A 24,657-nucleotide genomic window follows, 5' to 3' on the forward strand; every position below is an offset into this window, starting at 1 on the left:
GTTTTATTGGAAAGCCTGAAAGCAAAATGCAAGTCTTGTCACATTGTTCACATTGATGATTTGTTAGACTGTTCTCCATGAATAACCTGCTCACTCAAGTCAGGAGAAAGCTTCTCATTGACCTCAATAGGCGTTCAGCAAGTTCCTAAGTGTTTGCTGGTCCCTTTTAATTTATCTTTATTTATTGTTTAAAACAGACACAAATAGCTTTTCAAACTGAAGGAGTGAAGAAATGTGAAAGAACCAAAATACATTTATTTCTTTGTTTCTGTCTAAGCTTAAAAAAGAAGGAAAAGAGATACTGCTTTAAAGAACTCAACATGCTCTGAAGTTGAGATTTAAAGTACCTCAGCATTACAAAAGTGTTGCCATATTGTGCAATCATAACATGACTACTTCAAAAGTTAAATCAAAAAATTACCGAATCAAAACAGAAGCACCATCTTCTGTATTTCTTTAGGGCTTTTTTTTCTGAATGATCATCCATTCTCTGCAGAATTCAATTGTGCTGGAGCCTGCTCCAGCACAAGTTTCTCATGGATTCACAGGCCTCTTTCAGGCATCCACCTGCTATGGTATGGGTCTGCCTCCATGGGCTGCAGGAGAATCTCAGCTCCACCATCTGAAGTACCTCCTCCTCCTCCTCCACTCACCTTGGTGTCTGCAGAATTGTTCCTCTCACATATTCTCACTGCTGTTCCCTGGCTATAATTACTTCTTCTCTGTAACTTTTTGTTTTCCCTTCTTAAATATGTTATCCCTGAGGGGTTACCAGCATTTCTGATTGGCCAAGCCTTGACGAGCAGCACACCTGTCTTGGAGGCACCTGGCAGTGGCTCTGCCAGACCTGGGAAAGATTTTGGCAGCTTCTCACAGAAACTACATCCATAGCCCTTCCTGCTACCAAAAGCTGGCCATGCAAACCCAATATCCTCAGGAAAAGGACAACAACATGCTGGGAGGACAGCAAGGCACATCAGCTCAGCAAAAGTCCCAGGACTTTTGTGCCAAAGATGCAGCTGTCAGTAATTTCACTGAAAGAGAGCTCTACCACAAAAGGACTGAAAAAGGGACCAGCTTCTTGCTTGGAAGAAAAGGTTTAAGTTCTTAGTTTTCCAGTTTTTGAAGCTCATTCACCCAAGTACTTGATCAGGGCATTGATGAGCCAGTATGTACAACCAGTTGCTCAGGGTATTTTTTTCCTTTTCATAAAAGAAATCACCTACACATTTCATGCCTGTGAAGAATGTCAGACAAAAAGGTGTAAAAATGGAAATTATCTCTTTGTCACATCAGGCAGAGCAGCAACAGAGCACCCTGACCAAGCAGGTACCCTTTGAGAAGAGCAGAGTCACAAAGCCTCTGCTGAGCACCACACCTGCCCACAATCTGGGCCACAACCCCACAGAGCTAGTGGCAGAGGTCCAGCACCACAATGGGTGCTCAATGCATGTGCCACACAGTGCCACCAGCCCTCTCCCACTCTGGGCTCCCTGATGTCAGATTGCCATCACCTGTGTGACCCAGCGGCCATCAGCTCTTCTTCATGTACTTTAAAAGACCTCAAATCTGGAATGAGCCCGAGTGTCCCTCACTGGAATCAGAGCAGGTGCACATTTCCATACTGACTTCACCTGCACAGATGCCTTACTAGTAATGCTGTCAAAATGAAAGAAGTGCATCTTCACCATAATGCTGAAGTCAGCACCTGGACATGTGTATGTGAATTCTCCATTGCATTTTGTTCCTTTCATATTCTTCTTCTTTTTTTCTGAAATCATCTACTCAGAAGTGACAAAAATTAAATACTATTTTGCAGCTGAATTGTTGTTTGCTGAAGCAACAATCAACTCCATCATATGACCTTCCATACAGGACAAAACCAGAACTGTCAGACAAGTCAGCTATAAGGCATTTACTAGTACTTGGTTTGTTACAGAAAATATCCTTCATTTTTTCTCAAGCTATGCTCGATTAATCATTTTTGAATAAAGAACTCTAGCATTTATCTCTAGATCCTGGACACTTCAATCTGTGGCTCTGTGGTATTATTCACAACAATTGGTCTGTGCTTGCAGATGCGGATCAGAAATACATTTAAAGCCTGCTGTGATGGGGGAACTTTTTCTTTCCCTCCAAAGAGCTTTGTCTCCATGTGTCTTCCTCCAGTAAAACCCAGAGAATTCAGCAGGAAGTTTGGTTGACAAGTACCAAATACTGCTTTTCTCTTTTTTTTGGAAGCAAACCCCTATAACTTATAATTAGGTAGAACAAATTGAAAACTACTAATAAAAATAGAAGAAATACAGGTAAACCAGAACTAAGGCATGCACATGGATAAAATTATTTTTATGCTTCACTGTTCAATGAGTTTTATCTTGGGGGAGAAGAGGGTTCTGGGTTTCAGTTTATCTGAAATCTTTGTCTATTTTACTGCACTAGAAAAAGTCTGCCATCTAATTTCCATTCTAAAATTAAGAACCTCTGCTCTGAAAGTTGTTCTTACTTTGGGCTTGGTTCTGCTTAGTAGAAGACTGCACAAGAACCTGTTGCTGTGATGGCTAAAGAAACCATCCAGATTTCCAGTTTCAATATACGTGAGTCTAATTTATACATCCTTGCTCTTGTGACAACCTTGTCCTTAATTTTAAACATATTTCTCCTTCCAGCCTTTGTGTGCCATCAGATTAGCAAGCCAAGCTCTTCCAGGCTATGTTTATACAGCCTTTAGTAGGCAAATATGCACATGCTCTCCCTTTGCAGCTGGCTGGCTGGGTGAGAGCCAGATGCAAACTCCACACTGTGTACACCTGGACAGGCCAACACAGAGCCTGAATGGATGGGGTCTGGTGAGGGCACCACGTTGGTTCACACTGAGCTCAGCTCTCTCTGGCTCACAGCGTGGGAGGAGTAAGAGTACCTTCAAAACAGCCTGTACACACAGCCTTGGTGCTGCTCTGAGAAGGTCCCTGCTCCTCTGTGTGCACTCCTCCACAGTCTTGCGGATCTGACTTCATCTCTTCTGAGCAGGGCTTGTCACCAGGATACCCAAGTACCCCATCTGTACCAGCCTGTGTGCTGGGATGCATTCAGAATGACAACAGGGACAGCTTTTGTCATCTTCCCTCTCTGGGCTCCACGGGGATGACACACACACACAACTTCTAGGAAAGAATAGCTACAATGCTGTAGTACCTGGGGAGCTACAGGAATGGCCTCAGAGCTCACAGCTCTCCAACATAGCTGGCAAGCACATGTCTCCATAGAAACACCAGCCATTTGTACCTGGCCACAGTTTTGCTGCCAAATGAGCTTTGTTTTGATTTTCCACACAGGGCAGAACAACAAGGCAAGGCAAGAGAGACACCTATGTCATATAGGAAAGAAAAACTTGTCAACTCTAGGAAATCTGCATTATACCAAAATAACCCGATTTTGTCTTTCAAAGTCAAACCTACACTATTTGTTTCTTATTGTAATTAGTAGAGGTCCCTCAGCAGTGTCAAAGCTCATCATCTTAAAAAAAAAAAACCAACGAACAAGGAAAAGAAAACCACAAAACCCTGAGCTACCAATCAGGTATGCCAGGTAAGTCAGTATTTCCTCGTCTATTACTGACTACCTTTAATAGCTGTTCATCAGCTACAGAGCTGCTTGGACAACAGAACCAAACATGGTTATTCATGCTTATTAAATCTGTGCTTTGTATCTATCAGCAAGAGGCTACCTCTTTTGCCAAACCAAAATTACAAACACAGGTTGTCCTTGGATCACTCCAACTTTCAAAATAAATATTATCTACAACTCAAACATTGTGAAGGTACTGAAAACAACTGTCACTGACAGATAAGCATTCTGTCTTTTCCTCTTTTTATCAAATGTGTTTTCTATCTGTAAATATTAGCTTCTATACATATGTAATGGTCAAAGCCAATATGGAAACACAAATAAAAGTAGATAGGATGGAGAAAAACAATTTATCAAAACAGCACACCCCAAATTCTATATTACAGTTCCAAAGATTTTACTTACCTAGTTCTTTTTAAGGTTTTTTGCTGATCAAACCTTCTTTGCAACAGGCAGTTACCTCTCATCTTTTCTAAGATAATATTATTTATAACATGTTGAGCATTAGGAATAGGTGAATATCAGTTTGAACTCACTTGTATCTAAGCAGAAATCCTCTGACTGACTTTTCTCAAAGATATGGGGAACACAGTTTGCAACCCCCAAGTTTGGAACTGACTAAGGGACTACACAGAACAAATCAATGAAGATGTTTGGTATAAGTGAGGCTGCTGCACCAAGAGACTCCAGCAGCAAGAAACAATTTCTGTGTCTCTTTACCCTGCCACAAGAGGTGGCTTTTCCCCATCCCCTGACCCAGGGAGATGGGTGCCCTGAACCGCCTTCTCTTGACAGTGATGAATTACTCCATTCATCAGGTCACACAGTATTCAAAAGTCAATGCAGGCTTTGAAAAATGTTGCCCCTCTGTCGACACACTGTGTTTGCAAGGACTAAGTGTTCATCCCAGCTGCGTCCCCTGCAAAGGGTATAAACACAAGACGTGCACTATATTGCAAATTTGCGTGAGCTATTAAGTGCAAACTTTAAGGAAATCTGAACACTAACTTCAGTCACATTCAGATTGGTAAAGCTAGGAGGGCATTTTCACAGACAATGGTCTAGAAGAGTTACATTAGTTCCCAGGGCTTTTGCAAAGCATTTTTCTCTCGTTACCTTGGTAACTGCTACCTTGGCACCCCTGTTGATAAGCTGCACCACATTCTCCACTTGGCCTTTGTAGGCGGCTACAAGCAGGCGTTCTGAAAGCACGGCGACCACATCCTGCTGGCTCATGAATTAGGAGAGAAAGGTTTTCAGGTTTCTTCAGTCCGAAAACAAAGGCTTGGGATCAGTTCAAGCAGCATGCAGGCAGGCGAGGAAGGATTCCAGCTCCCTGGACAGTGATGCTATTGCTATGCCATCCATTGGACCTATGGATCAGAGAACAACACGGCTGTCAAACAGCTTTCAGAAACAGAGCACTACAGCAGCTCCTCCCTGAGCGTTCACCTTTGCATTGGTTTGGGGAGGGATCATGAAAACTCCTCAGAACCTCCTGAGGACACTGCACTTCTGTTGCAAAGTGGAGGGATACAGACAGTAGCACATTTTGACTGTGCCCTCATTCCCCTTGGTTAGGAAAAAAATTCTGAAACTTTCTGAGAGCTTAACTCTGTTTCAGCCTAACTTCTACTTGTGTGGTCCCCTTTCATCCTCTCTCCCCCCGCCAGGTTTCCCACTCTTTAATTAGCCAAGGAGGGGATAACTACTGTTGGCCAAAGGAACAAGAATAGGTTATAGTTACTGGCTGCTGATATAAATATACAAACCTCTGCCCTGGGAGGATTGAGTGCAGTCAGCAATTAAAGGCAGCTGACTGTTCCCTCATGAGTATAAAATGCTTCACAGCCTCCCCTGAACTATCCCAAGGACACCGCTGGGAGAGATCACAACCTGCTATTGGGATACACTCATCTTTGCTGTCACTGAGAAATTGTGTTCTCCCCACCGAGCTGACATCACGCCCCACTGACTCCAGAAACAATTCAGATTTAGCACTCTTCATGCAAACTGTGAGTATGTTTGTCTGCCCTGATTCCACTGACCCATCCAATGAGCCATCACAGCAGAAAAGAGTTTTCTGATATAATTACAGAAAATGAATCCACTGATCACTTTGAGCTATGGGATCCAGAACCTGCTCAGTTTGGGAAGATTTCAGTTTTATCTGTCCTTTTCTCACTTTAGTATTTAATTGTTTCAGCCCAAGAAAAACATCTTCAAAATATCCAATGTATTTACAAATCATTTGTCCTCCCCTCTTGAAATATCACTGCACTGAGCTCTAACAGCCACCAGTAGTAAACACTCTGCATAGTGGAAGAGTAATAGGTACAGGGTCCAGATGATCTTGGAGATCAATACTGGAATACAATGTCTTTCACCCTTATGCCATCCTTTAAATCCATCTCAGAACAGCAGCAACTAAAGCTGTAGGTTAATTTGTAGTAGTAGACAGTAACAGAATTTAATTTGCACTCCTAAGGTAAGTTATATTAATAAATCCTAGAACGCTTTATAAGCTTTAATTCTTGTAACACCCTTAAAGGTGAACAATATGCAGAATATTACATGCATTTTAGAAAAAGGCCCTTGAAAGCATAGAGAAGTTACTGCTTTCTCTGAGATCAATAGAAAGTTATCTCAAAGCCAGTAAAAACTCCAGGTAACTGACTCTTGATTTCTAAGGATAAGCATTAGGCTATACACTTTCCAGGTAAATGATTCAAATTAGCTTTTCCTCATGTTTCTTTTCCTTTCTTAGTGCAAACATGTTTGGAGCAACATAGAAATAGCTGCACATTTATTCAGAGAAACCAGACAAGGAGTTTCTGGGCCTCAAAGTCAGCACAACATAGGACAACAGAGGAGTGGTGCTGTACCCTGTGCCACTGGACTGCTTCCACCCACACCTTCAGTGTGATGGACACAGTTTGTACCCTGGTAACATGGAAAGTAGGGAAGAAAAACCCCTCATGTTCTCCACTAGCACATCATACCCTGCTCCTCTGGCAGAGGGCTGTACACATTATAGTACAAACCATTTAAAAAGCGCCAGGAAACACAGATGGCTTACACTTAGTAATTTGATCTGTGACAAACAACGCAAGTTTCAATCTTACCTCCTCAAGTATTTGATTTCCAGCGGCTTGTGCTTCTGAAGCAAGCACAACACCCGTCCTCCCTCCATACCCCCCACTACCAACCCATGATTCCAGCTCCCTGCTCCAAGCACATCCCTGACTTTCCCATCACATCTCAAAGTGATGCTTCCATCACCCAGGAGCACACCCCAGAGCTCCCCTCCATGACCAGTACATGGTGCAGGGCACATCTTAGAACTGAGCTTTTCAGGCAGAGGGTGGTGTGCTTCTGTGCCAGCCCCTGCCTGTGCAGTGGTAGTTTCCAGGTGAACTGTGCCATCACTTGTTTGTCCCCAGCCTTACCCCTAAGCTGGCTGCCAACACTTTGGCTGGAGGCATGTACTGACATATTAAAACATCTCTGGGCAGAACCTGCTTGGTTTTCTTACCTTTTAAATTAAAAAATAACAACAACAAAAAAAAACCCCATGAAAACAATGCAGTGACATCATTGTCACCAACAGAATTGCATATTCACTACAAAAATCTCAGTCTCAATGGAGACATTTTCCTGACACACTGACATTTCTGCGCAAGTTTGCAGAAGCCATAGATGCTCCTATAGATCACATCCTAGCCACGCCACTATGAAGACACTAATACCTCAGCAACATAGGGCTGCACAAGTCTGGATAACCCATGCAAGGTAAATGCTGGAAATCCTACTCCCTAATTTAACTGTTCTCCCTCTCTCTTACTGCAGCACACTGAGATCACGGGCCTCCTCCTGCCTTGCCCTGCCACGCTGGAGGGATGGACTGTGACCGTGGCACTGCTATCATGGAGTTTGCTATCTTTTCCACTGCTTGGATTGTACCTAAAAGCACAGCAAGGAGCCAATTCAGCTATCGGTCTTTTAGGGGTATCTCCCACTTTGCCCATGTCTCCAGAGGGTGTTGGTCCATTCCCAGAGGGCAGCCACAGCACAAGCCTGGCTCCTGCTCAAACAACAGGTCACATTCCCTACCACATCTGCTTTACATCTCCTCAACTGGGATTATCTGCAATTCAGAAAAACACGTCCAATTAGAATAGGAAGCCCAGACAACTGAAAGACCAACTTTCCTTTTCTCCTGACCTGGTAGAAAAAGGTGATGGGTGAAGAGTGGAAGTGGGAACAGCCTTCTCATTCCCTTCCCCAGGGACCCAACCCCAGCACAGTGGCTACACTGGCAGTGGCATCGCTGCCCCCGGCTTTAACTATGTGCCTCAGACACACAGAGCATCTTTCTTTGACCACGTCTGCAACCCCAGCAGCAGGAGGAAGGTACCAGATGCCCAAGGACTGCAATTAAAAGCTTGACTGCTCCTTTCACACCCAGATGGTGCAAAATGAACCCGACAACACGATTACAGGCACTGCATCACATCCCTGCTGCCAGCACCTGCTGCCCAGAATTAAATCCCTCATTATCGCCCCCAAGATCCAGAAGCTCAAGGGAGGCACAGAGCATGAGAATATTCAAGCCTTATGCCTTCAAAACAACAACAACAACACTTATTTTGCTTTAACATATTTTTAAATGAAAAATAGCCATCTCAGTGCTTCTTTGTTTAAGATCAGATTACTTACCTGGGGCGGGCTGGGAAAGCAACACCTACTTCCTAAGGAAACTGGCCAGATGTGATGCCCACAGGTTCAGTTGCTTTGTTGTGGGTCGATCCCTTCCGAGGATAACGTGCTCACCCCATCAGTGGAGCGTGGAGAAGGACAGGCTGACTGTGGATTAGTGCTCCCAATCGGCAGCTGTGAGGCACCGTCCCCAGGCACTGAGGTCCAGCTGCATCCCCACGGATTATGCTCCCAGCTCACTGAGCCACACTGCCCTGTGGATGCTTAGGAGATGTCTGTCTGGGGTGGCACAGCACCGTGTGGGTGGGCAGCTGGCTGCTCGGTGGCAGGGTTGTACAACTCTGTCCTCTCTCCCATGCAACTGGCAGAGCTGGCAAAAAACACTCTCTGCACCTTTCCCCTCCCCAGCTCCCTCCCCTCCAAACTGCTGCCAGGCTGCTCCACTGGCCGTAGCGCCTACACGTCAGTAACAAAAAAAGCACAGGAATGAGGATTTTCAAATCCAAAGCCAAAGGACAGTCCAGGAAACATCAAACATCACAGATACTGAAAGGCTAGGAAATAGACTCTCCTAAATTCATGTGAAGGGTTAAAACCAGCAGCTTCCTCGCTGAGGGAAGAGAAAAAAGCCAAAACTATGAAAGATTTAGGAGCTATGAGCTAATCAATTTCAAGAAGTTCCCTGTGCTAAATGGAAAAGATGAAATGCCAGAGCACAGGTCATTCTCAATGCAATCACTAAGTTAAATTAGTATTTGAATAAAAGAATGCTTACATAGCTAACAAAAAGTTTCCATGTGTGCTGAAGTAAAAGATGAAAGGGGAAAAAGAGAACAAGGTACCACAGTTTTTCTGCAAGGCATCCCAAATTCTCTTTTTTAGTTTATCACCAGAAATTATGCTGAATAGAATCACAGAATCATAGAAGAACAGAATTTCCTGAGTTGGAAGGGATCCACAAAGATCACCGAGTCCAACTCCTGGCCCCACACAAGATGGCCCCAAAAATCCCAAAGTATGCCTGAGAGTGTTGTCCAAATGCTTCTTGAACTCTGGCAGGGCTGTGGCCACTTCCCTGGGGAGCCTGTAGTCCATGAAAAAACCTCAGCACCTGGTAACTTTATTTTATTCAACATAAACAATGGAATAAAATTAGTCTACATTATTTTGGAATACCCCAATATTAAGATATGCAGCCAGATATTTTTTAATGGGAGAGTAGATAAAAGCTACTAATTTATAATAATAGTCTTTCTAAGAAAATGTCCTACATCTAAATGCTGCTCATCTCTTTTTTGCTTGACTCTCACAGTAAAATGGGTTTCTTTTTTTATTAGTACATAACAGTATGAAATCTATAAAATGCTCTTTTTCTCATCCAGCCTTTTTGCAAAGCAGTTTGTCATACATAAAATACGACGTAAACATTAAGATTGTATTCACTTTAGAATAACAGCATTATTCAGCAGAGTGGATTACTGCATTAGAAAGAGTGGGTTTCCTGGAACTCATTTATCACTTACTGCAAGATGCTGATATATCTGCCATTTCTCTCTGCTGACTTTAAAAGGGTTTGTCCAAGACATGCAGCAAACCCTTCTCTTTCAGTGATTTCAGTGATTTTTCTTTAGTTCCATCATGGATCCAGTATAAACTACTCAGGAAAAATATCTATATATTTTGCTAAAGGGAGGACATTGCCTCTCACCCCTTCCTGCCCCAAAAGACAGTTAAAAACCAGTCAAAGGTGTAATTGTGAAAGCCAGCAGCAGCTTTATCTGGAAAACAGTAAAGCCCCCCCACCAGGTCAAGAACAATGTGCTTTTGATTCACACTTTTCTTCTTTCCTTTATAACATCAATACTATTTCTGGAGTTAGGTTTTATAACAATCAGCATTTTGAACTAGACATCTACACAGACTTTTAGTAGATTATATGTTTGTCTTGGGGGAGGGGTGGGGTTTACTGTTCCCATTACATAGTTTATTGTGGCAAGTACAGTCATTCAGTTTTCATATGGATAGCTGCATATTCATCACCCTAACTATCACTGCTGTCTGGGACATCTGAAAACATTTTCTGAGCTTTTTTTTTTTTTCTGTCTTTTTTTTCCCCACTTGTTGCTATTAATTACTTCAACAATGACTATTTAGCAGCCTCCCAGGGAGTATGTGCCTGACAGTTGCTCATCAGGCTTCCCACCACAACCAGAGCAGACTGACTGATGTCACTGCTTCGCTGCAGGTGGCCGCCTGCAGCAGCCTCCCCAACTGCTTTGTCCAGTCCATCTCTGTTGTCTGGCCTCCACTGCTGGCTGTACTCAATGTAAACCCTCAGCTGCCTGGCAGCTCTCAGGCAATGCCTTGGTACCATCAAAACCAACCTCCAGAGTTGTACCTGCCAGGCAGAATGCTCTTGGGGAGAGGCACGGACACATGGAAACCAGCAATGAAGATCAGAGGCAGTTTCAAGTCCTTGCTTAGACATAACTAATCTTGTATGAAAACAATTGTTTTTCTTCCCTCTTACTTACCTCTCTGCCATGTAGTCCTGACCTCCCTTATGCAATACACAAGTTATATATACTTACCACTTTCCATAACATGATTTGGGGGTTTATTTGGCTTATCTCATTGAAGTTTCACAGCTTTGTTACTCCCCACTCTTTCAACACCTGCATACACACACACACACATCAAAACCACTCAGTACAAATAAGCTCAACTCCCAGCAAGTCCTGTCAGTTGAGCACTATTTACATGACAAAACAATATCTATTGTTTGATAGGGGACAGTGCTAATGTGCAAACACACATGCATGACATATCTGCTCCCATTTGCATAAAACCAGTTAGGAGATCTTTCCAGCTGACTGCTGTTTAACAGAAGTGCCAGGGCCCAACCTTGGGAACGAAGCAGACACATGGCTGTGCTCATGGGAGAGTGGGGGTTTATGTTACCCTCATACACAGTGGGGCTTCTGGATGGGAGAACTGTCCCTCATCGTCACCTTCTGTGCAGGAGCCAATTAAAATGACTGCAGGACCTCACTGTGAGCAGAAAGTGACATAACCCTTTCCACAACCAACTCCCTCTCCTCCACTCTTCTTCCCTTTTTTACCCCAAAGTATGTCCTCTGCTGTGAGGGTTCAGATTATCTTTACCATGGACAGTATCTATCAATCAGTTTAGAGACCCTGCTGCTGCCATGTCAGAGGGCTGGGACAGAGGTCTCCTCCTGCTCATGTATGACCTGAACCTGGCTGACAGAGCACAGAAGAAAAGAACATATTTACCAGCTTCAAAATATTTTTTAGCTGGCAAAAGAGCACTGGAGATGTTCTTCCTCTTCAAGAGAAACGTGACTTAGGAGCTGCCAGCAGCGATGACACAGCCCCTCCTGTACTCTCACAGCTGATGTCTTGGGAGAGCACTGGGAGATGCGGTGAGGCAGGTGGACCAGTGCCACCCAGTTCAGCACTGAACCATGGAGACAACGTGATGTTTGGATATTGGCACAATATTCCTCAATACTGCTAAGGCTTCTGGCACGAGAGCAAGAGTCTGGCAGGCAGTGTGTCGATTAAAAGCTTAACAAGGCTCAAGCTGAAAGTCAGTGGATGAAATCTTAAGGATGGAGTGGCCAGGGTGGGAGAGCAATGTATTCAGACAAGCATGGGTGGAAGTGTCCACTGTAACCCCCAGAGAGGTGTGTGCCCCTGTTATGGTGCACATCATTACCATTAAGAAATCATGATTTTTTCAGTTGCCTCCCACCACAGACTACTGCAACAGCAAGAGGAAGCACAAATATCCAAGGATTTGGCACACCCTGGAAAATGGGCAAGTGAGAGAAACCAAGCACAAGCAGAGAAGCAAACTTGGAGGTCACATTTTGTTGCATGGGATCACTCCATCAGTCAGCACAGCTGGGAGAGTAATTCCCATTTCCTAAACCCATCCACTGATCCCCCAGTGCTGCTGTTCAGAAGCTGGCTGTAACTCCCAAGAAAAAAACATTATTGATGAGATAAATTATCTGCATCTGATTCACACAGGGAACTGCTTTAGGAAAGATCCCAAACCTGCTGAGTCTGCCAGAGGGCTCCCTCTGACCTCTGCAGACTTTGGAAATGACCTGAAGAAACTGGGGAGCAACTTTAAATCATGCCTGAGGAGATCCTAGTAAGGAGAGAAAGTGTATGTTTAGGGACTTTATCCTACCCTATCCATGAGTTTGGGCCAAAGACAGCAAAGACTCCCTGATGTAATGCACAAAGCCTCCACACTGCCCACCTCCATGGTGCTCAGTGTTTTGGGTTACACAGCAGCGGCTGAAGGGGACAAAGCTTTTCCTCTTGAGACCATGGGTTCAATTCTGCTTTGGTAGCCAGCTCAGGTCAGCAGCCAAAACTGCTGTTTCCCGGCTGCACAGGATCCTACATGACACCCACAGAAGGTCTCTACTCCAAGTCTAGTGAAAAGATGCTCATAAATGATAAAAGGATTCCAACACATATCAAAGGATACATTTGCCAGCAGTCTCAGCAAATTGACTGGACTACCATGTGCAGGCATGTAAAGGCACAGAAACTGGGGCAATGAACAGAGACTGTCAGTGTTGTACCCCAGACAATTACAACACTCTCTTACCCACAAAATAAGCTGGTTTATCAAAATGATACCTGATACTTAACTGCTATATCGACAAACATAATGAAACATGGAAGTTCACTCTAGAGGATCCTGACCCCCTTCCTTCTTCCATTTCTTTCATTGCTTTCTTGTCTAGGTAAAACACTGGAGTTTTTTTTTTGCCACTCCCCTCTAGATAACTTATTCCAGTTCTCTGCTCATTCATCCCCTGACATAGCTCTTTTGAGGCTTGGTACTCAAAACTACACAGAATATTTGCAGAGGGGTCTTGATGTAAGCAGCCCTAAAGTGAAACCTGGTTGCAAGGAGAGAAATACTGAGCAGAATATGTGTGCTTAAAGAGGAAATGTCTGCTGGACTGTGAGCCTGGGAGCCAGCAACATCCTTGAGAAGTGCAGTCAGCATCTTTGAATGGCAGCTGGGTGTCCAGAAACCAGAGGCAGCCTGAGATACCATCAGGAAGTACAAAACCAAGGAACTTATCATCTGAAAAGGTGAAAGAAGTAAGAAAGGCGGAAAAAGGGGAAGACATCCTGAGAAAATAAGGTTCAACAACTGCCATTAGCTGTTCTAACTGTAAGAACAGGAAACAGGGGTCTGAGATGTGAGAAATCATAACCATCATCTACTGGTTCTCCCAGCAGAAAAATAGAAATTAACAGCACCTCTTGGCTGTTGAGGTGAGTGTGTTGTAACACCCTTTAACATCTCTGTGCCATAGAAAGGATGCCCTTTTTATCCAGACTGGAGCTTTATTCTCTGGTTATTTCCCGCACTGCTTGTGGTTTTCCTGCACAGGTTGAGCTCCCTGCACAAATTTTCCACAAGATCTTCTAGACAAACTCTTTGGCCCTCACTAGGGATGTCTGGCTGACTTCCAGCTTCGTGACAAGACTCATCATTGATGTGAGACTCTGCCTGTTACTTTAGTGGTCTTCCCCTGGGACCACTTCTGTATTACAGAATCCCTGAAACCCCCTATGGCTGAAATCTTCTTACTCCCATAGGCCAGTTAACCCTTCAGGTCATGACAACAACACAGTTAATAATTCCCTCTGATCTCCTCTACAGATCAATTTCTGCATTCCAGAGCCCTGGAGCTGGGCTTTGCCTTATCCTTGCAACTGCATCAGACAGATCAAATTCACTTCCCAGCACATTCCAAATTCTCAGAATTATTTCTGCAGCTTAAACAGTAATTCTCTGCCTTGTAGGAATCAGAGATCCATTCTTACAGTGGAGTACTTGGCACTCAACAGAGTTTAATCCTCTTGATTTTGGACCTAGTGGAGCTAAATCCCTGTGGACTTCCTCTCCTTTTGAAGTTCCTGCATTTCCTCCCTATTCCACCCTCACACACTGCTTAGAGGTCCTTTGTGTCCCATCACCTTATTTGTGAATTGAGGGTTAAATGCTGTTTCTATTTTTCATGAGCTGAGGGCACCAAGAACACAATTGAGTGTGACAAGCCCAATGGTCCTGGTTTTAACACTCGTTTCTCTGTAGTTACACAAGCAGGAGGGGCAGAAGCAGTAATATCTTGCAGAACCAAAACCCACAAACATCTCAGGCAGCAACAGAGAATGTATCTACCTGGCAACCCTTTTATATTGTATTAAAGGATTGTTACATCCTGTTTTACAACATGCCGCCGTCCCCTCAGGAATAAAGCAATTACTTTCACTAGCAGCATCCCACAACACAAAGCACCTAAATAAGTCAAATGTTTGAGAAAAACAAGTCTGGGGAATAAAAATAACTTTAAAAATAAAACTAAAAAAAAAGGTGTTTTGCACACATTCTATGGGCTGTATGCATCGCATCAGATTACATTTTTTGTTGCTTTACTGTATTTTTCTATTAATTTGAAGATATCTTCATGCTGATGGCATGGCTGATCTTGCTTTCATGTTGGCTTGCAAGGGTGACAGTAGACAGCTGTGCAGGGATTATCTCAATGGAAAAATCTCTGGTGAAACAAGAAGGTGCACTGGTGATAGCATGATAATGAGGGATGCTTTACGAGGGAAAAGACTCTCCTTGGACACTGACAGTTAATAGTTCTCATATAACTCACTCACCTCTTCAATCAGAGGTGTCCATCAGGGAAGCTGAGGACAGTGGGACCAAACAGCTGGAATAAGCAAGCACCCTAACTTACCATGGGAAAACACTCAGACTGGAAAAGAAATGCAAAAATGAACTGATGCAGAAAGTATCAGCAAATCTGAGCAATGACTTATCTTCTGCATGGACTTCAGAAATTACATCACACTCTTTGGTCTAATTTTCTCAGCCCTAGTCAGTGATCCCAAAAGACCAGCTAGTCCTCTAGCATTAAGAGTGCCTTGCTTTCCAGAAACAATGAAACACTTCCTCAAGCCACTTGTCCTTAAAAAATGCAGCTCAACAGAGGTGTACAAGACAGCAGAGGAGGCAAGGAACCACACACCCCAAAGAACACAGCAGTGCGATGTAAGTACCATAACCTGGTGCCACAGGCTCAGTCCAAGCTCTTCACAATCCCTAGTTACCCAGGACTTGGAATGCATTTCTAAAATGCAAATCCATGTCATTATTTTTATACATTTTAGACAAAAATTCTGAAAGGTTGCATTTGTTTTCTACTCACTCTTAAGGATCTACGGTTCAGTTTTTTCTGATGAACATTTTGTAGCTGTGTCTTGCAAGGCAACCTCTGGAGAAGGACTACGTAGATGCCAGCTTCAGTCTTTCCCAGATGTGATGACAACAGCACGTCTCTGTACACTGCTCCTTAGGTGAGGAGAAACACATCATAAGTGAAGCATCACAGCAGGCTGAAGAACACAGAAATTTACTACCAGTGTTTTCTGAGTGCTCAGCTGCCTGCATGCACCTGGGCAAACCCAGGGGTTTCCTCCTGAGGTTTATACACCCACTTCCCATTATAAACAAGCTCCAACCACAGCTCTCTGGTTTGGTTCCCACTGACCTCTGAAAATAAAATTGTGCAGCCCTCACTTTCCTCGTAAGGACGAGGCAAATGCAGCAGAGACCTTCACTTCTTCCCAGAAATCATGTGACAAGTCAATAAAATCAGGAAAGGGACAAGTTCACAACAAAGTTCATGAATGATGGAAGTCACTTGGCCTGCATGAACTTTTGAGAGCTGAAAACTGCTAAGGATAAATAATCTCTCTTGATCTCTGAAGCAGAAATCATTGCTGAAATGCCAGTTCAGTGACTTCAATTAGAAAATGCTGTTGGAAGATCCTACCATCCCTCTTTCCTACTAATTAAAATCACCACATAATTTAGCTGCTTTTGCTATCCTTTTTTGTAATACATTTGGATCAGCAGATGTGTTTAAGTACAGAAACCACCTGACAATACATAAAGGCATTGGGAAACTAAGCACTAGTTATGTCTGAGACTTGACCTTTTGGTACTGTTTTGCTGACTGTTGTCAATGGCAATGTCACTGTCTTGTGAATACACCTTGCTGTTTCTTTTTAACTCGAAATACCAACTGAAATATAAAGAACCAAATAAATAAACTGTATTTACACTACAGGTAGACTATCCACAGTCACGTTCAAGATGATGCCCAAAAAGACACAGGTTAAAGTGAGAATCAAGAAATGTTACTTGGAGAGACATCTCCAGAGCTCATCCCTTCTTACAGCTTGGATGAACTTATATGCTACTTCTGTTTAGGAGTAAATGGTGTGCTCTGAAAACAGGTTCCTAAAATGTCTCAGAGGTGGTAAAAGTTCCATAGGTTATGTGCTGTTACAATTTCATGTAGGAACTGGAAAAATAGAAAGTTCTTTAAAAACAAAAACAAACCACAAACAAACCAGAAACATTCATGCAGAAAAACAATTAAGTCTAATTCAAGATAATTTGATTAGCTGTATCAGTCTGTTCGCCTCCCCAGGCTGATCAGGAACACAGCTACTGTGATTTCACCTGGGTATCTTATCTCTTATATATACTCTTTGAACATTGCATACTAACAGATGTAACTGCACACCAATACAAATAATCTATCTGGCAAATAGTACTTATGTATGAAATTAACATAACATGCTGCTAATTTACATATTACTTGTTAAAGACAACTCACAATCTGAAACTCAGTTCAAAGAAAAGGAACCAAAAGAATCTATTTCAATCTGAAATAGATCCCAGATCTGCATTTGTGAGGAAAATCAAGCAGCAGCAATTGGACAGAGCAGCAGACAGTGTAGGAGGGATCCAGCAGCAACGCCGTGGACAGTTTAAGAGCCCAGGCACACTACCCAACATCTTGGATGAGATCAGAGAACAAAAGCATGGGCTGGATTTCAAAAACATCAGGGACTGCAGACAGATGACAGCTGATGTGAGGCTGAGGAGGAAATGCACATTGTAACCTTTGGTGAGGAAGAGGTCAGGAAAGGCACTGCCCAGAATGAAATGCGCAAAGCCAGACTCACTGTACCACCAACAACTACTGACAGCACATTGAGCAATAAGGGGGAAAAGAGAATTGCAGAAGGTATTTAGAAGAGCAAATATAACTGGTGATGGTCTGATGTTTTTCAGGCTGGAAGAGGCTCAGGTGAGCTGACACTGCTTGCAAAACCAGAGGAACGAGTGAGGGTAGATACTAAGAGAAGAGATGAAAAAGCAGTGAAATGGCCTGAGATTGTACATGATCATCAGGGCAAGTGGAGGGGTTAGCAAAGGAGAGAGGGCAAAGAACTTCAGCCTTTGCTGAAGAATGAAAGGCCTGTAAGAAAAGAGAAGAGAATGAAAGAGAATGAAAAAAACTTCTTTTGCCAGTATTCTCTTCAAAACAATTCCTGAGTTCCTACACTGAGAGAGAACTGGAGGGAGAAAAAAGGGAATCTCCCAGGCACAAGCCCATGCCATCAAAAACCTCACTGGGGCTGTAAATATTTACAATAAATTACTACTTCTTTATAAACTGTTATATTTGCTTAATGCACATGATTTAAGAAATACACAGGTATTTCCCAAAATACACTCCAGTCCATTTAGGAGGAGGTGTTTAAAATTGTCTTTAGGTGGGAATAGAAAGTTTATATACTCCTTTTTTTTTGTATCAGTCATACAAGTCTTTGTTGATAAAGATTATTAACAATTTTTTTCCCCCTCTGCCATTTTTGATGTATGCACAAATCACTTAAAAAACCAACACTCTAACTGTGATATATAAGGAAGCAAATTTAATCACTGGAGATCAACAAAAAACTTTAATTATCCACAGTAAGACGAGAAATTGAGTTTAAGAAAGTGTGACTCTAAAACACTAATAAAGCTGTCCTCATCTTTGAACTGCTGCTAGGAGTGTTAAGCATTTCACTTTAGATTAAATATTGCATTCATTTGATGTGCAGTGTTCCTTTGTATGCTGTATGCACACAGAAAAACACACAAAGCTGTACAAACCTGGTTTTAGCCAAACCCATTATTTTTCATGCATATTAAATATATTTTGGCAGCATAAATATTAGTTATTATATCGTACAAGAGAAATTGTTCATCTCTAGAACCATCAATTAAATATGTTCATATACATCAATTAAATGTTCATAAACTTACATTCGATTAATAAAATGCAAAGCTATTTTATTTCACTACCCTTTGAAATATAAATATGTTGAGCTCCACCATTCACCTGGTGTACTTGGCAAAGTATTTTAAGTGATGTTGGAATATACAGTAAGTTATAAAGCAAAGACTGACAAAGTTAGACAGTGTTGATACTAATGCTGTAAATATTACTGTAATTGTATTATTATTATGTAATTATTATTCAGGTTTTCTTCTAAATCCAGGGGACACAAGTTTGGTTTAACAGTTTGTCAACAGGACACTATTCTCAAAAATCAGCTGTTTACTGAAAGATGATGTTTTTCCTCAATACTGAGACTGAATAGGGTGGGGTACATATTTTTCTCAATCAATCAATCAATCATCATCACTGATCAAACCCTATGTTGGTAAAGCCCACTTAGAGTCCTCTTGAAAGACATTTTTTTTATTTCTGAATGTTGAGAAGTCTTTGGTCTGCCATGCTAGAGAAACAGAAGAGAAAAAATCCTGAAAAGAGGGCCAGTCTTACTGAGAAATGAGTTGCAATTAAAGTCTTACATAAATTAGCCATAAAAAACAGACACAAAATTATAGCATATGCAGCAGCAATTTTTTTAAAGTGAATACTGGATTGATTGTACAAACCTGTCCTAGTGAAGGGAGGCAAAAGAGAGCTGGCACTGTATTTTATAATATATTTGAGGAACAGCACTCACAAAAGGTATTGTGTAGCCATTCACAGGCAGTGCTCATACTTTGTTATTAACCAAGTTGCTCCAAGCTTTGGATGAAAGCAGAAACAGATGTTCTGTTTTCTTTGAGACCTTTCTGCCAGTCCAACCCAGTGGGGATGTATCTGTCTCTGGCTGCACACCCTGCAGTGCTGCACTCTGATACCTCCCTGAGAGCTTGGGCCAAGAAAATATTATTTTCCTGTGGAGAACTGAATAGAAAAAAATGGTAGATTTAGCTGGGCTAGGTTTGCTTTTGCTTGTTTTACTTGCTAGCACAGTGCATTGGACGGTGAGTGTCTGAAGAGTGTTCAATAGTGTATATTATCAGGGCATGATATACTAAATTCCTTTCAAGATGACTGGACTTCACTATTAGTGAAGAAAAGCTGGACTGGGTGATATTGCAGCAGCCCTCAGTAATGGCAGTAAATTGAGAGCACAGTAAAAACCCCTCTCACACCAGGGCATGGCAGAGAGACAGAGTCTGTCCAAAGAGCCACTGTCATAGCTCATACCTGTTTTCATGCAGCAACATCCAGAGGGGGGGAGATGGTAATTGGGTCTCTTTGTTCATTCAGCTCTTAATCTCTCTGTTGAGACTGACAACGGGGGAGACCATTAGTGTCAGCTCTGCTGGGACTTTCTGTTATTAAGGCTACTTAAGCTTTTCCAAGTAAATTGCATGTGTCAAACTAATAGCACACAGTGATGGGCAAAAAAGCCATTACACAACTGCTCTCCCTTTCTATTGATCCACCCAGGTGCAAGGGGGAAGGGAAAGACAAAACCCTGGAGGCTTCAGCCAATTCTATGCAATTCCCTGCTCCTCCCACTCATTATTTTACAATATTTACAGGCAATACATTAGTCATTCCCTCCACTTCTTTATCTTAACAGGAGGTTAACAACTGAACACACAAGTCCCTCACAAAGCTTTGCAATAATCACCATGCTGGATACACTTTGCTGGATAACTTAAATCTTTAAAAAGTTTTGATTTAGATTAGCTGTATTTCCTTCTACCGTGGATGGAGAAAGACAAACAACTGTAATGCAGGCAGAGAAGTGCCCCAGCTTCTTTCTTGCCCGTTCTGCTGACTACAGAGGAATGCCTTGAATTTTCACACACCACTACTTAGATGGTGGAAACCCCCATATGTAACAACAACCTGGCCATCCTTTAGAGAAAACACTTTCCTATGTCAAGGCTCCTCTCTTCTTAGAGAAGGAGCTAAAAATTGTTTCTAGACTGTCTTCTGAACTGTCATTATAGCCCTTAGCTCCCATCTGAGGCTATGGGATACCTTTCTTTTTGCTGTCATTAAAGCAGCAAAGCCATTCCTGGTGCTACCTGGACTACATCTCACCTTAAGTAGAAAGTAAGTATGATCCTTGACCCTATTATACTACAAGGAATTTGCTGTTAACTTTGATGATTTAACTCCAACTCCTGATACCCAGAGAGCTACAAGGTTTGTTACTGTTCATATTTACAAATGGCTTTAAATCTCTAGGTTACTTTTTTGGATCTTGGAATATTTAGTCTGTGGATCTTGATCTATAACGCATCATGCTGAAGAATTCTTTCTGCTAGGTGTAATGTTTGTTATTAAAATCCATGTAGGCTCCTTGAGGCAAACAGGGATTCCCACCCTGCAATACAACTCCAAAATATGAATTATAAAAGGAACGGTTCTTAATTCAAGTATGGGTTCAACCAAACTATGGCATTTCTCCATTATGTCTTACTTCCCTCTCTTTTGCTAGTTTCTTTACTGCTTTTCAGAAGAAAATCAAATTAGAAAGGGGAGAAACAGTAGAGGGGAAGTTTAAGCAGATAGGACTTAGGCAATTAAAGCTAGGGATGCCGAAGGAAGGACAATTCAGCTATCTGCAAAGCCACTGTAGGGCACATACATTAAAACCAGATAGTGTGACAGGCTGCAAGGCACAGGCACCAGAGAATCATTATGGTTCTTGCAGGAAAACAAACCTTCATATTTATGAACCTTCTGGCTGTTTATTTGTTCTCTAAGTTTGACAGTGAGCACAAGAAGCTGTGCCCCTGTTTCATTAAGTACCCTGACATTTTAGCTGCATGTTTCAAAGAGATTTATGCCTCTCCATCCAAAGGGGGCAAAAAGAGAGCCAAAGATGAACAAAGGGCTCTGGAGCACTATGACCGTGGGAATGAGGTGCCCTCCACATGAAAACAGAAGAGCTCTTTAGATAACAGAATGGACAGCTGTGAAATGATGTCTACTGACTATGAAATGTCACTTACTCAGCTTTCTCTAAAGATGGGGAATTTTAGGACCACCATGTGTAGGAAATAATTCAAACAAATCAACAGGCTGTTAGATTTTTTTCCTCTAGAAGAACCTGATGGCCACACTGCCCCACCTCTCTCCCTCAGCACCACCCTTCATGAAAGACAAGGGACTGGGGATACATATCCACAGGCAGCCCAGACCCATTCTCTTCAATGACTGCAGAGCATGCTTATGGAGGTAGAAACAGAAGGCAGTCCACATTAGGCACTTAATTTGGAGATTCTGAACATCCCTTTGTAGGAAAAATACTGCTTACCATTCACTAAAAGGGAGTCCCAGGCAGATAGGTTGGTTTAAAAGTCAAATATCCAAACTTGAATAGCCTGGTGTTTCACTAACACCTGAAAGTCTTGGCAAAGTGACCTGTTCCCTTTCTCACATTCATTCCAAATCATTGTGTTTAAAATACATTAGCAAACATAGCAAACTCACCTTATTTAAACTAAAAACATATTTTTTGTGTATGTATGTGAGGGCACTAGATTAGTCCCATTTCAGTTTTGGATATTGAAACCCAAGTATGGGATTCAGCCTTGGTGGTGGTTCCCACTGAAGTGCCACTACTGACCATCTCCAGTCTTTCCATAAGAATCCATCTCTGAGCAGATGCACAGACACATCTGGACAGGCAAGGCAGGTCTGTCAGAAGGCACACCTGCTGTGCTGGCCACTGCATACCTGCTCAGCACACTGCCTGCTTCCCATCTGTGCCACAAATAGAAAGGGAAAAAGGTTCAAAAACATCTAGCACAACTGGATAGCTACAACCTGGATAGCTGCAAAAAACCCCTAAAAATATCCCAAATACTTTCTGCTTTATTTGTACTCTTAAGAGCAATAAGCTCTAATAGAAACAGCAGAAGGAAAAAATAAAAATAAAAAAAGTCAGGAATTGAAAGAAAAATGTTCAAAGAAAATAATACATGTAATTTAAAGTCTTTTTGTGGGGTTTTGCGAGGGTTTTATAAACATCAATGATTTTCAAGGTCTTATTAATTATGTATGCTCTGAATATATATTTCTATAATACAGTCATTATTTTTGTTTAAGTCATTTGTGCACATGAAAAAAAACCAGGAAACCCATACTACCATTTGATGTGAAGGTCTTCAACCACAACATTTGTCAAAGATTTAACTCTAAAACTCTTACTAAATGTTTAATGGAAGCTTAATGGAGATACTGTCTGATTCCTGTTCCCTGCTTATCTGCACAGGAGGGCAGTTTCCCTTTCACACACAGACAAGGATGAAGCCTCTGTTGACTTAGATAGTATAATAGAAAATAACAGATAAATGTTTTCGCAGAATGAAAGAGAAAGAAAAAAACCAAGTATCTCTGCAGTTTTGTCAGACTTTTTGATTTCTGATAACAATCAAAACAAGTGCAAATAGTTTAGATGCCTGTCAAAGCAGCACAAACTACATGAAATAAAGAAACCAGGTACTGAGATATACTCTAGTTCTCTCCCATCTACTCAGGACTGCTGTATGGGATGTAGTAATGAAGAAATTTGATTCTTTATTCAGCTGCAACATAACACAATGCATATGATAAAAAATAATAAATAAAATTGCCTTGACAAAAGAGAACCATACAGAATTTCTGAAAGTGATTTTGTAAACAAAAAACAGTGATTTAATAGCAAAGCAATTTAAATGTCCATATATTTTTCACAGATTAAGGTAAAAACCATTTGATTGGTCATCTTCTTTGCACCAAAAACAAGAAGGAAAATACTGCCTGAAAGTATTACATGAGACTATCCCATATCTGTGCTCTCATCTCATTAAGAGGGAGAAGTGCAGCAGCCAACAGCCACCCAGGCTGTCACAGCTGTAGTGCATGGCAGAGGAACTGGATGTCACCAAAGCAAAGCAAAACCCACTCCAGCCAGAGAGCAAAAAATTCTAAATTTGCTTAGGTGTCATGGAGTTACTTTACCTTTAAGAAAGTTTAAGTTGCTGGGAACTGCCTGGAGTCTTTTCTCCTGACCAATTATCAGTCATTGCTGAGAACTGACAGCAGTTTAGGCCATTGAAAAGTGGGATCAACTTGTGAACCCTACCTTAAAGTGTAAAACCAGAGCTCTCTTGGTTCTCTTTGTTTCCTGGCTGGGAAGGGCGGCAGAGCTCCAGGCCTCCCGTTCCCTGCCCAGGCCATGCGGCCGGGCGGGGACTGGGCTGGGCCCAGCGTCTCCCGGCCGGGGGATGCGGGCCCTGTGGAGGGGGTTTTCTCCGGGCTCCGGCCGGGCCGGGCCGAGCCGATCTCTGGCTCGGCTGCAGGTTTTTTGCTGTAACTAAATTCAGAAAAGAAACTGCTGAGTGAAGAAGGAGAGAGGCTCTGGACCTGCAGCGGGCTGGGCGCGGCGCCTACACTCTCCAGAGCAGCCATGAGGAACTTTCCATCGCAGACGGCTCCAGCTCCTGCACCGGCCGGGGCCACAGAACTACCTACAACAGCCTGGGCAAGATTTTAACTCTTTCATTTCCCAGATGAGACTTGCGGATTAATCTTTTTATCCAGACAGAGAAAAGAGAGTGATCAACATGAAAAGAGACTTTATAAACTACCAGTGACAGGAAAGAAAAGAAGCTTCAGAAAAGGTAGAGAATTAAGAAGATGCTTTAATTAAGCTGAAATATCTTTCTGTTAAAACTATGGAAATGGACAATAAGGTCTTGAAAACACTCCTTTAATTCATGACAGTAAATAGGGAGGAATAGAGTGTTCAAAGTGTAAATTTTGAGTAAAAAAGTAGAGTAATTATGGTACAGTGAAGTGCTGGAAGATTTGAAGCCTTGAGAGGCAATAAGAAAACTGTTTTCTAGTGATGCTCACAGAAACAGATGAAGAAGACTTTTTGCCTTTGAATAACTTATCCTTAAAAATCCCATCCCTAGACTCATGGCCCATACACACTTGAGAGTGATGTGAAAATGGGAGGAGTGGGCTCTAATAACAGCAGCTCTGGGCAGCTAACATTAGAGCAATGGAA

General features: G+C 42.3%; 1 protein-coding gene across 8 annotated transcripts in view; it reads right to left on the reverse strand.

The window, feature by feature from the left end:
• Positions 1 to 24,657, reverse strand: part of ANKRD6 (ankyrin repeat domain 6) — an 88,914-nt gene that overhangs the window by 28,965 nt on the left and 35,292 nt on the right. For 6 of the 8 annotated variants that reach the window (XM_088052840.1, XM_014263315.2, XM_088052832.1 and 3 more), the window contains 2 exons: positions 15,636 to 15,778; positions 4,744 to 5,000 (listed from right to left, as the gene is read on the reverse strand). In XM_088052840.1, the coding sequence (XP_087908966.1) occupies positions 4,744 to 4,863 (120 nt within the window). In that variant the 5' untranslated portion in view covers positions 4,864 to 5,000; positions 15,636 to 15,778. Of the gene's footprint in view, positions 1 to 421; positions 637 to 4,743; positions 5,001 to 15,635; positions 15,779 to 24,657 lie in introns of those variants that run through there. The other 2 variants (XM_088052834.1, XM_088052837.1) reach the window with 2 other exon arrangements.

The sequence above is a fragment of the Pseudopodoces humilis genome, chromosome 3 (assembly GCF_049639895.1).
Source record: "Pseudopodoces humilis isolate 2021_Gansu_Grassland_sample_001 chromosome 3, ASM4963989v1, whole genome shotgun sequence".
Taxonomy (NCBI): domain Eukaryota; kingdom Metazoa; phylum Chordata; class Aves; order Passeriformes; family Paridae; genus Pseudopodoces; species Pseudopodoces humilis.